The 12,644-nt window shown below is 44.0% G+C and overlaps 1 protein-coding gene across 1 annotated transcript in view; it reads left to right on the top strand.

Moving 5' to 3' along the window:
• Positions 1–12,644, top strand: part of RAPGEF2 (Rap guanine nucleotide exchange factor 2) — a 330,483-nt gene that overhangs the window by 114,543 nt on the left and 203,296 nt on the right. Inside the window, 1 exon segment of the mRNA XM_030563572.1 lies at positions 12,099–12,155. Coding sequence (XP_030419432.1) covers positions 12,099–12,155 — 57 coding nt within the window.

Below are 12,644 nucleotides of genomic sequence, written 5' to 3'. Positions count from 1 at the left end.
AGACCCTGTTCTCAATTGGCTGTAACTTTACTAAACTTCAAACTGTTTAAGATGAAATTTTCCATGCCGGGTATCTGGCTCAGGTTGAATTTTTTTGGACTGCTTCAGCCAAAATGGTTGAACTGCTTCTGAGAGTGAAGTTGAGGAAAAAGAAGCTTTTTTCCTAATATTACACTCCTACAACTATTTTGGGAAGCTGTAGCGCCTCCATGTTTTTGAGAAGGGACTTGAAATTGCATGAGGATTGCCCTGTTTTCAGAGAGGTACAATTTGCTGTCCTAATGAAAATCTACCCAAATTTGGCTGACTTAAGACTCTGAAAATTGTTGTTCGTATACAAGTAGTACTGGTTTGTTCGAGAATGTCAGCAAACTTCTGTGAACATTGTCTCCACTGAGTATGCTCCACCTGAACAGAGCTCTGTGCTAACCACACTGAGTGAGCTCCAACCTGTATCTGGACAGAGCTTTTCATGTAGTTGATTCTGGCTGAGGAGGACCTCTTTACTCCTGGGGCAAAATATTAAAAAAAAAAAATTCTGTGCAAAATATTTTAAAATTCTGCAAATTTTAATTGTCAAAATAACACTACATAATCAGGCCAGTTTCAATTATTTGGGTAATTTATCTCAAAATACCTGTCAACAAGTATGTTTGTAACAATACAGAGATGCACACAAATTCCCCCAGGAATAGAAAGTTAAGGAAACCCCTATGACAACCCAGGTCCTGTTCTCCCCTCCCTGTCCCCCTGAGCCCAGCCCATCTATAGCCCCCATTTGCCCCGATACCTGCACCCCCTCCACCCAGAGCCCAGACACCCACCTCCCCTCGACCTCTCAGAGTCTCGGGATCCAGAGGGAGAAACAGCCTGATGCTCAGTCCCAGACTTGCATGGAGTTTTCTTGCACGCCGCTGTTTCCTTCTGTCAGAGCATGTGGGGAATTGCAGCTGCCGGGAATCCTCTAGCTCAGTGGTCTCCAAACTGGAGTGCGTAAGACAATCCATTGAGGGGCACAGCAGGAAGAGCACTGCTGGGGGCGGGGAGAGGGCGGCCGGAGGAGGGAGGGAACGAGCGAGCAGGGAAGCTGCCCCACCTCTCCCCTGCAGGCAGGGCTACCGGGAACGCAGGGGCTTTAGGGGCTGCAGGGCCATGGGCTAAGGGGGCCCCGGGGCCCTGGCCTGCAGCTCTAAAGCCCCTTTCAGAGTGCGGCCCTGAGTCCTCCGGCCCATGGAGGAGCAGGGGCAGCCGCACAGCCAATGGCGGGAAAGAACGGTGCTTTCTCCTTCAAAGCTGGCCGGAGAGAAGCGGCACTTCGAAGGGGAAAGCTGTGCTTCTCTCCAGCTGCTGGCTGTGTGGCTGTCCCTGCTCCTCCTGAGTCCTCCAGTCCGTGCTCGCAGGGCCTCATTCCGAAAGAAGCTTTAGAGCTGCAGGCCAGGGCCCCTGGGTTCCCTTAGCCCAGGGTCCTGCAGCCCCTAAAGCCACTGCGTTCCAGGTGGCCCTGCCTGCCGGGGAGGCGGTGGAGGAGCTCCCAGTATTATGGCTCCCAGAATTGCGGCCATGGGGGCATTGCTGTGCTGTGCTGTGAAGATCCACCTGCACCCTCCCTGCACCAAACAGGAGCTACCCCAGGTAAGTGCTCTGCACCTCCTGTCTGCCCCAGCCCTGAGCCGCCTCCTGCACCGCCTGAGTGTCCTCCTGCGTCAGACATGCGTCTGACGAAGTGAGTATTCACCCACGAAAGCTCATGCTCCAAAAGGTCTGTTAGTCTATAAGGTGCCACAGGGTTCTTTGCTGCTCCTGCACCCTAACTCCCTCTCAGACCCTATACCCCCCAAGCCACCTCCTGCACCCTAACCCTAATCGCAACCTTCGAATCGCTGTATCACAAAGTGTTAAAACAAGATTTTCAGAAATAATGAAGCATATTCAATCACATTGCTCTCACTAAAAATATTGTTAATAATAATTTTTTTGTGAGAGCAAAAAGGGTTTTTGTACCGTTAATAAATAAATTACAATAAAAAGTATTTTAAAAATATTGTTTATTTCATCTTTATCTCATCCTTTTTTATTTCTATTTTTGTATGTTTTATAATGTACACATATTAGTATAGTAGTACATGTATATAATTTATACATAAATAAATATACATATATTGGGGGTGCGTGCTCAAAATTTTTTTACTGATTGGGTGCGTGATCAAAAAAGGATATTCTGTGCTCACAGTATAAATTTCTGCAAAATTCTGCCTTGAGCAGTGGCACAGAATTCCTTCAGGAGGATCTTTTTGTTGCTGGAAATGAGAACAGGGAGACTCCTGTGCTGTTAGTGCTCCTCATGCTGGAATACAGGCTATTTGGAGGAGGAGGAAAGGAAGCATCCCTATTTGAATGCAGAAGGGTGAGGGGCAGAGAGGACAGGGAAGGAGGAGACAAGAGCATGGGGGGGAAAGAGTACAGGCTTGGTGGTTGGACCAGGAGCAAGGGCGGAGTCAGGGACAGAATAAAAGGTTCAACACAGACAACTTGGAGGAGGATAGAAGCAGAGAAGACGGACAGAAACTGACAGGCTGGGTATGTAGGGAACATGGTAGGAGATGGGTTATAAGCAGTCAGGTTTTTGGAGTCGAGGCAGAAGTATATATAACTACTATAGTATACTTCCCTCCAGTGTCTGGAATAGAACCCAAGATTCTCAAGTTCCAACATTTCTCATTTCCCAGTAGGTCTCATAATGTTTGATGGTAGTGTCGCATTCCCCTTTAGTGACTGACCCACACAGAGGGTAACAGCCTACTATTACTGTGAGTTGCTCTGTTAGCTCAGGTGCTGGAGGTTTCTGCTGTAGATCCAAAGGTTCCAATTTTGCTGATGACCCCTGTGCAGAGGCAGCATGATTTTGCACGATATCTTAATTTTTTCAGTTTGCTTTTATGAAAACTTTGTTTTTATGAAGTTTTCAATGTAAAAAGAATTTTACGATTGCAAAGTCAAGCACTCTGTGTGACACACCAGGGTATAATCCAAACCAGTGAGTAGTTGTCACCCACGCCTTGTCACTTGGGGAGCCCTTTACAGTGCCTCGTAGTCTCCAGCCTAGACTTCTCAGAAACAGCCTGCAGCATGTAAGTTGCTGTCAGCTATATCTGTGTGTGCTGCAGCCAGCCAGCCACACCTTGGCTCTTACCCATGTTAAGGATTACCACAGAGTCACACACTCCTAGTCCCAGATTTTCCCCAGAAACATATGTCCTATACAGCTCAGCCTCCCCTAGAGTCCAACACCTACTTCCTTTGTCTCTTCAGGTGCAGTGAATGCAATGGGTGGAAGGGGACGGGGAGAGGAGTGTCTTGTGGTGTCTGTCCCTTCTTTTTATAGTTCTGTCCCACTTTGAGAAGCATTTCCATCTGGGAGCAAGGTGACAAGTAGTCTGTGTGGAAGGAAACTCCATGCTGGTTCTTTGCCAGAATGTAGAATTTTGCGCTTGACCTGTTTCCTGCCAAAGAATGGCCACTTAGCAGTTAATGCTCCATCGGTAATGCTCCATATCTACTTGACACTTGGCTGAGGCATCAGCTTGCCCTTTGTCTCTGAGGAACTGATTTGGCCGCTCCCCAGGCTTATCTGGGAAACATACAGTAGAACCTCAGGGTTACAAACACCAGAGTTATGAACTGACTAGTCAATCACATGTCACATTTGGAACTGGAAGTATACAATCAGGCAGCAGCAGAGATGGGGGGGAGGGGAAGCAAATACTGTACAGTTCTGTGTTAAATGTAAACTACTTAAAAAGAAAAAGGAAAACAGCATTTTCCTTCTTCACAGTGACGTTTAAAAGCTGTATTAAATCAATGTTCAGTTGTAAACTTTTGACAGAACACCCATGTTTTGTTCAGAGTTACAGACAACCTCCATTCCTGAGGTGTTTGAGGTTCTACTGTACTTTTAGTTATGATTTCAACTTATGTTTATAACTTCACGTTCAACACTGCTACGTGCATTTTGCCATGATCTCATTGATCAGCAAATTGAGTTTTCAAATGATGCTTTACAAGCCATACTTCATACAAACATTATTATAACAAGGTAGAGGCTGTGAACATGGGTATATTCTATCATATTCAGAAGTTAGAAAATACTACAGCTGTGTTTGCTCATGCAACCTTAATTTGCCCGCCTGCTCTGTATGAATTATGATACAGTCTTTAACTGCATTATCACAAACTGCTTTTTCTATCAGAGAGGTAGCCGCGTTAGTCTGGATCTGTAAAAGCAGCAAAGAATCCTGTGGCACCTTATAGACTAACAGACCTTTTGGAGCACGATGCATCTGATGAAGTGGGTATTCACCCACGAAAACTCATGCTCCAAAAGGTCTGTTAGTCTATAAGATGCCACAGGATTCTTTGCTGTTTTTTCTATAGGACCTCTGCCTCATTCAGTTCACACGACGGACTCTGTGCCAGGAATTACTCAGTTGTTTAGTCAGTGACGTTATTGTCTGTAGGACTCCTGCCTCATTTGTTTCTGAAGTTAGGAAGTGTGTGGTGAATGATGCAGGAGAATGCATGGGGTAAAAGAATGATCTTGTGACTAAGGCAGTTGAATACTGCCTTGAAGAATGATTTTATCCCTACCTGTGCCACAAAGCTCCTGTGTGAGAGAGTCACTTAAGCCCAGCTTTTTGTAGGTGGTCACTAAGGGTATGTCTGCACTGCCTTTTGGAGGAGTCTTCAAGTCTGTGAGCTAAAAATAGCTGTTTGGATGTTGCAGTGCCAGATTCTAAACTTAATTAAAACTGAATTGCTGGAGATGTGATTTCGTATAATTGATGTGTAGAGTTTGACATGACTAATGTCACTACTGCTGTTCTGTAAAAATCAAATTGTTTGAGTGGTGTTAGCAAAGGGAGACCTGAAGCAAAGCTAGGAGTCCTTGATCACGATAGGAGCAGTTGTTATACCACTTTCCATCGTATATAAATACCTGTTCATTTGCACGTGCAATACATCCTCTTTTGTTTTAATTGGGAAAAAAAAAAAGGTCTCAAGAGTTGAGCACTTCTGAAAATAAATGTTTAATAAAAATAATTTATGTTAACATAGGTTACAGGTGAAGTCAAAGCCAGATTTTCAGTTAGGTACAGTAGGCATGTGACTAGAGGTGCAGGTGTTCTAGGGGGACCTAAAAGTTAAAAGTGTGTTTAAAAGTTAAAAAGTACTTAGATTATTTTTTATATTTCTTGTTGCATTTTTTACGGAAAACTATATAGGCGGAGGTGCGGGGAGGAGAGGGGTGCTGAAGATGCTGTGCCTAGGGGCATGTAAAGTATAAATCTGGCCCTGAGTGAAGAGGTGTCCAGGGATACAGTGGTACCATACTGTGAAGGGTGAAGCTAGTGGCAATCTAGAAATCTGTTAAACACTTCTAAATATTTTTTTTAACATTCCTAATGTGTCCATAGAATAAAATGCCAACTAGGAAAAAATATTCAAGAATTTCTTTAAATCAGGGTAGTTACATGCATGTAACCTCAAATCCTCCCACTTTTTTACTAACTGTATAAAAGGAGCCACATTTTATTCTTTTTTTCATAAAATAATTTATAAAATAGTATACTAGTGGCTCATCTTCTATGTGTATCTCCTTTTGCTTTCTCCCACTCTTGCTTTTTGGAGTGCTTTTTGCCCACATTTTTAACATTTGGACTGGTTGCTACAGTAGTGAAAGTGTTATGCATATGTGTCTTTCACTATTACAGTAATTCCTCACTTAACATTGTAGTTATGTTCCTGAAAAATGCTACATTAAGCCAAACAATGTTAAGCGAATCCAATTTCCCCATAAGAATTAATGTAAATGGGGAGGGGGTTAGGTTCCAGGGAATTTTTTTCCACCAGACAAAAGAATGAAAATATATAGACAAGCAGGTGATGGAATCAGAGGGTGGGATATATCTCTGGGACTGTCTTACTGCTAAATGATGAACTAGCACTTGGCTGAGCCCTCAAGGGTTAACACATTGCTGTTAATGTAGCTTCACACTCTACAAGGCAGCACAAATGAAGGGAGGGACACAGCGTGTGTGTGTGTGTGTGTGTGTGTATGTGTGTGTGTGTGTGTGTGTGTGTGTGTGTGTGTGAGAGAGAGAGAAACACACACACATTGCCCCTTTAAGTAGATCAGCAAGTTGAGACAGCAGCTGCTGCCAGCAAGTTCCCTCTGTCCTGTGCCCTGTTGTGTCCCCCCTCTTCCCAGGGCCGCCTTTAGGCTGATTCAGCCGATTCCCCGGAATCGGGCCCCGAGCCTTAAGTGCGTTTTAAATTTTTTTTACTTACCCTGGCTGCGGTCTGCTCCGGGGTCTTCCATAGCCCCGCTCCCCTGACCAAAGCGCCGGCGGGAGCGCAGCTTCCCCACAGCCCAGCTCTCCCAGCAGGAGCCCCGGCCAGAGCGCGGCAAGCCCCGCAGCCCCGCTCTCCCGGCTTGAGCCTGGCCTGGAGTGGGGCAAGCCGCCCCACAGTCCCTGCTGGAGCCCCGGCCAGAGCGCGGCAAGCTGCCCCACAGCCCCGGCTGGAGCCCCAGCCGGAGCAGGGCAAGCTGCCCCAAAACCCCGCTCTCCCGGCCGGAGCCCCGGCCGGAGCGGGGCAAGCCCTGCCGCCCCGGCTGGAGCCCCGGCCGGAGCGGGGCAAGCCACCCCGTGGCCCCGCTCTCACGGCCGGAGCGCAAGCCCTACCCTGCAGCCCTGCTCTCCCGGCTGGAGCTCTGGGCCCTTTAAATAGCCCCCAAAGCCCTGGGAGTAGGGGGGGCTCTGGGGGCTATTTAAAGGGCTGGGGCTCCAGTTGCCTCTGCCACCCCGTCCTTTAAATAGCCACTATATATTCTCCAGGGCTCCCGCGGCTATTTAAAAGGTCCGGGGGGGGGGTGCAGGGTAGCCCCAGGCCCTTTAAATAACCCCCAGAGCCCTGGGATAGCGGGAGTCTTGGGGGCTATTTAAAGGGCGGGGCTCCAGCTGCCTCTGCTGCACCCTCTGCCCTGCCCGCACCAGCCCTGCCCCCCCCGCCTGCAGCCAGCTCTGCACCCCGTGCCCACAGCCAGCCCCTGCCAAACCCCCTGCCCTGTCTCCAGCCAACCCCTGCCACACACCTCTGTGGCTCTGCTCAAAGCCAGCCAGCCTCCCACACAGCCCTGCCTACACCAGCCCTGCACACCCTGCCCACCCTGCTCACACCCAGCCCTGCACCCCCTGCCCTGTCTCCAGCCAATCCCTGCTGCACCCCCCTTCCTGAAGCCAGCCAGTTCCGCACTCCTCTGTCTCCAGCCCTCTGAACCCCTGCTGCATCCCCCTGCGGCCCTACCTGAAGCCAGTCCACCCCACACACCCCTGTCTCCAGCCAGCCCTGCACCCCTTGCCCTGCCTGCAGCTAGACCCTACCTCCAGTCAGCCCCTGCCCTGCCTCTAACCAGCCTCATGTGCACTGCTGCCCTGCAGTTCCCAGGGCAGTAACCCTGTATACCTGCTTCAATGAGGGGGGCAGGGAGCAGCTAGGACCCACACATGTGCACACCCGCAGGGAGTGGCAGGGACCCACACATGTGAAATGTCGGTCATTAATAAGCAATCAGCAGCATATATGATGCAATGTACATAATATATAATTGTATTATTTATATAGTTATGGAAAGTAAATAATACATGGAAGAAATAAAAGGCTTTTTTTTAAACGTGTTTATTTTTTTAGTCATCCCTGCCAGGGCCCCGCCCAAAATGTTAGAATTGGGCCCCGCACTTCCTAAAGCTGGCCCTGCCTCTTCCCCCTGCTCTGCACAGCAATCCCAGGAGCAGCTCCAAGGCAGAGGGCAGGAGCAGCACATGGCAGTGGCGGGAGGGACACCTGAACTGCCCGGAAATTGATGCCAAATTACTTTTGTTACCTTATTTTAATGCATTGAATTAGCTTTGACACAAATCAGATCTATGGTCTGGATTCTAATCTTTAGTCTCTAGACCGGGGTCGGCAACCTTTCAGAAGTGGTGTGCCAAGTCTTCATTTATTCACGGTAATTTAAAGTTTCGCATGCCAGTAATACATTATACATTTACAGGGGCCGGTGCCTGGGACCCCGGGCCGGCAGCGGGGCCGGCGGCCGGGACCCTGGGCCGGCGGTGGGGCCAGCCAGTCTGGGGTTCCATCCGCTGACCCCTGGTCAGCTGGACTCCGGCCGCTGGCCCCGCTCAGCCTGCTACCAGCCCTGGGTTCCGTTCATTCAAGGTGGCAGCGGGATGAGCGGGGTTGATGACAGGGACCAACCGGCAGCACATGCCACATTAAATTAGCTTGTGTGCCAGAGATTGCCGACCCCTGCTCTAGACTGTTACTTTGTCCTTCACATGTTGTTTTATGCAGTTTTATCCAAGTATTGATTTTTTTATCCTAAAGCAGTCAGAATATGTTTTGCAACTTGTATGTATATACAAAATTCACTTCACTTTGTTCTGGAAGGTCAGCTCTGGTCACTCGCCATCTGTTGCAATATTAATTATTATGAAATGATGTGTAACATTTTTAGCGAACTTATCCATATTCAAGAATACTAAGCTTAAACTGACCTTATAACTTGTAAACAGGGATCCTAGTGGCCTGATACATTGATGCATGGCTTTGGCTTGTAAATTGGAATTAAGTCAAGAGATTCTTTCTAAGGAATGTGTGGAACTTGTCCTAACTTTACTAACACAGAGAATTCTTAGAGGAGAGCTTCTGTTTACTGCACCATATATAGAAAAGGCTGACTTCATCCAGATGCAGGTTTATCGCATTTTCTAGGATAGTAACACTCTTTTTGTGCTGGTTAGTTTGTAAACCATTTTTGGAGATTAATTGTTTTTGTGGGATTTTCTAAACAGCATGCTTTGTTCACTAATGAAAAATGCTGTCTTAAAGTTTTGGGTTTTTTGAAGTTGATTTTGGTTCTGAACTTGGTTGACTAAAATATGTTGTGATGTAGAAGATAAATGTAACATTCAAATAAATATCAGGACACCCACAGTACTGTCAGAAACTTTATATATAGGAAGGAAGTAATCAACTGCCTATTATGAAAAAACTTTAATTTTATTAATTATAACAAAACACATACGTATGTTACTGAAAACACTGTGCCAACTTGTGCAAGAGGATTGTGTTACTTGTTTATCTACAGAAAATTCAGCCCTAGTGCTACTAAGGAAGGGTGAATTTGTTTGACTTAAGGAGGAATGGATTTCAACCTTTGCCCCAAACTCAAATCAAAATTGAATTTACGTGCCAAATAAAATTGCACTGTCACTGGGAAATCAGAGTCTCCTATAATTCCTTAATCCCAGCCTGTGCATCACACACAATTCTGCTAGCAGAGCAGAGACTATAGAAGAACTTAATCAGGTTCCTTTATTAATATTTCAGTTTTTTTAAACTTTCACTCCAGAAGTAGTGATTTTTCTATTCTGTACCTTCTTTTAGCTTCTCTGTTCCACAGATTGATTTATGATAAGTAAGACCAAGAGGCTAAATAACTGAAGATTGAGATCCCAGAACTAAGGCCAGTTGTGTTTTTTGTTTTTTGTTTCTTAAGGTTGCAGGATCTTCTCATGGAAAGCCATGTGATACAATGGACAATATTTCAGCAGTAGGATGTATTAATAAGTAGTGAGGCCCAATAAGCTTCTCATTGCACAAGGAAGCAAAAGTGACCTTCCAGTGAGCAGAAACTTTTTCTTGATGCAGGAAATGCAGACCAGAGAGGTTCTCAACATCAAAGTGGACTGTTTGATACGGAGCAGACAGTCTATTGCCAGGGAAAGGAATGGTCACAACCACCTCTGTTCAGAAGCAGGGAAAAATTCAGGCCCTATCCATTAACAGGAAAAGCTCCCTTGTTTCCCCTCACTAGCCAAGGTTGTTAAAAAGCTATTGTGAGAGAGTGGGTTTAGGGGTAATTATAGTAGAACCGAATTGGCTATTGAGGCCATGGAGCTAGGAGGCAATAGCAATGGCCGTGGGGAAACCTTGTCGCATTTTAATAGAAAAATCTAACTGATCCAGGGGCTCAAACCAGTTTCTCCCTCCACTCATTGAGAAGCCATACTGTCAGACTTTTTACCAATTACCAAGTGGGAAGCCTCAATTTATATAATCAGTTTTAATCAACTTTATTTGTGCTTCATTTTCTAAAGAAAGGTGCATTCTCATTGGTTAATATAACCATTAAAACATTTTAAGTAAATGGAGTCTGTACATTAGATTTGATACATCTTTTTGCTACTACAAGGGCATACTATAATTATATACATTTAAGAAATTATATAGCTTAATATTTTCAAATTCTTATTAATTGTGCATTTTGAGTATGTTAGAAAATGGTGAATGAGATTTTGCTTATTTATTAGATAATTCACTTTTTGCTCATGAGTTTGTGTCAAGCTTCGTTAGAGTGACAACAGGAATTTAACTGAACACACACAACAAACAGCATGTACAATTTATTTTTATCAAGCAAAACAACATCAATGTTTAGGATACCTAAACTTCTTTTATCAAAACACATTTCACGTTTTTCATCTAAATTAACCAGAGGGATTAACTATAGTCAATGAATTAAATTGATTATTTCAGGTCAGCCTAGAAAAAATTTCAAATATGCCTAAGTGAAAGTGCTGGAGATTAAATTCCTAGTGTCATCTCTGTCTCTTGAAAATGAGACAGTCTCCTAAATTACTTAGACTGCCCTGTTGTCTTATTTATAACTTGATCTCAAAAGTTAGATGTTTTTCCCCGATCCTGTCTTTACACAGAAAAACAAACTTTCTCAGCCTTTGATAGAGGCCCCTCAATTCAGCATATTTATTTAAATACTCTAAGAGATTATAATAAGTTTAGGCCTTAACATATTTTGTATTAAATTAATATTTAATTATAAATGTCTATTTTTAAAGAGAAAAAGCTTATAACTTAAATTAAAGTCCAGTTTTAAAAAAAATCAGTTTTTAGCCATCCTGGTGGAATTAAGGTCATAGTGCTGGGAAACTTTATCTTGATATGTCATCAGAAGCTAGTGGGTCATCTTCATATAGCAAGTCATCTCATTGCAACAGAAATGATCACACCCCTAGTGACTGAGAATTTCTGCCAGGAATTCAAATGTAGTTCCTAATGTTTTAATAAAATACTCACATTAGCCTCTTAAGCAAATCTCCTTATACTTGTCCAGCAAGTAGCCTTTCTGTTTGCAGTTTGCTCTGTAAGTATACAATATTTACCTGTGGGGGGTGGGGTAGGGTGGGTGAAATGATGTAAGTCACTGAGCCACAATGCTTTCTATTTCATGAAGATAAAGTGGTTCTATGAATCCTCACTAATTTCATCACAAAGAGGAAGGTTACTGTTCTCAGGACTTCTGAAATAAGTGCACCTGAAGGAAAAGTAGCACGTATTGGATGTGAAAGGGGCATTAAGGATTTTCCTGAAGTCTTTTCACCTTTTTGTAACTTACTGCCCTTTTGGAATTGGAAATGAGCAAGAGATTTTAATGCTAAAGCTTCAAAATTTCGGCCAAGGGCTGAAGTGTTATAAGGTACTTTTTTGAGGTATATACTGCTTGACCTGAAAAAGCAAGTACTGGAAATCTCACAAAAGACATCTGCTCAGTATTGCATATTGCTTTATTTTTCTTAAAATGTGCTTTATATTCTGAAGTAGCTTACACTGAAAAATGAGATAATACTTAACTCCTCTACAGTACTTTTCATCAGCAGATCTCAAAGCATGTGATAAAGGAGGTCAAGATCATTATCCCCATTTTACAGAGCCTAAACATTTAATGGGAGAAGTTACATCTCACTAATAGTCACGTTTCAGTACTGTAAACTCACCAGTTTAGATATGTCAGTAAACAACTTAAACATATATTATTTTCATTAAGAGCTGAGAACAAATGTGAAAATATTCATTAAATATTTTAATAAAACTTTTTTCAGACATTGAGGCTTCCTTTGAATGATAAACTATGAAGGTGGTAAAGGCAAAAAAAAAAAAAGTCTTTTTTTCTCTTACAGGCTGATGTGTGAAACTGTGAGATATGAAAGGCATGAAGCAAACGAAGTTCTGTACTAGTAAGTGTTTCCTGTCTTCTACTATGTGCAGTTCAGTGAACCACATCTTTCCAAAAATCCTAAAGGGTTTGTTTTAAAAGTGTGTTCTGTGTAAACTAATGAGCCACCTTAACTTCTTCATCACATAGCATAGAAATGTGCAGGTTCAAACTGGTGTCAGTAATAGAGCTGATGTGCATTGTTGTAACATTGTAGTCAGTGAAAAGGCAGAGAATTAGTGGGTGTGGAATGTCATCTCCTCAGATTAAGCTGTCATCTGGATTTATATCAATCAAGATAAAGCAGTAGTGACCAGTTTTCTTCTGCCATAGGTGCCAGATCAACAAATCTAGCATGGGTGATAATTAGCAGGGAGGTGAATTGATGTCATTTCAGATACAGTGGAGATCTCTTAACAACACACATCCTACGTGTGCCATTAATTGCCCTTCCCCTCCCTCCCCGGGCTAATGTTTTTTTCCAAATTTTAATGTAAAGCAAAAACCTGCA

This window comes from Gopherus evgoodei, chromosome 5 (assembly GCF_007399415.2).
Source record: "Gopherus evgoodei ecotype Sinaloan lineage chromosome 5, rGopEvg1_v1.p, whole genome shotgun sequence".
In the NCBI taxonomy this organism is placed as follows: domain Eukaryota; kingdom Metazoa; phylum Chordata; order Testudines; family Testudinidae; genus Gopherus; species Gopherus evgoodei.
Note: the sequence above shows the minus strand (reverse complement) of the source record. Positions and strands in the feature narration are given on the sequence as shown.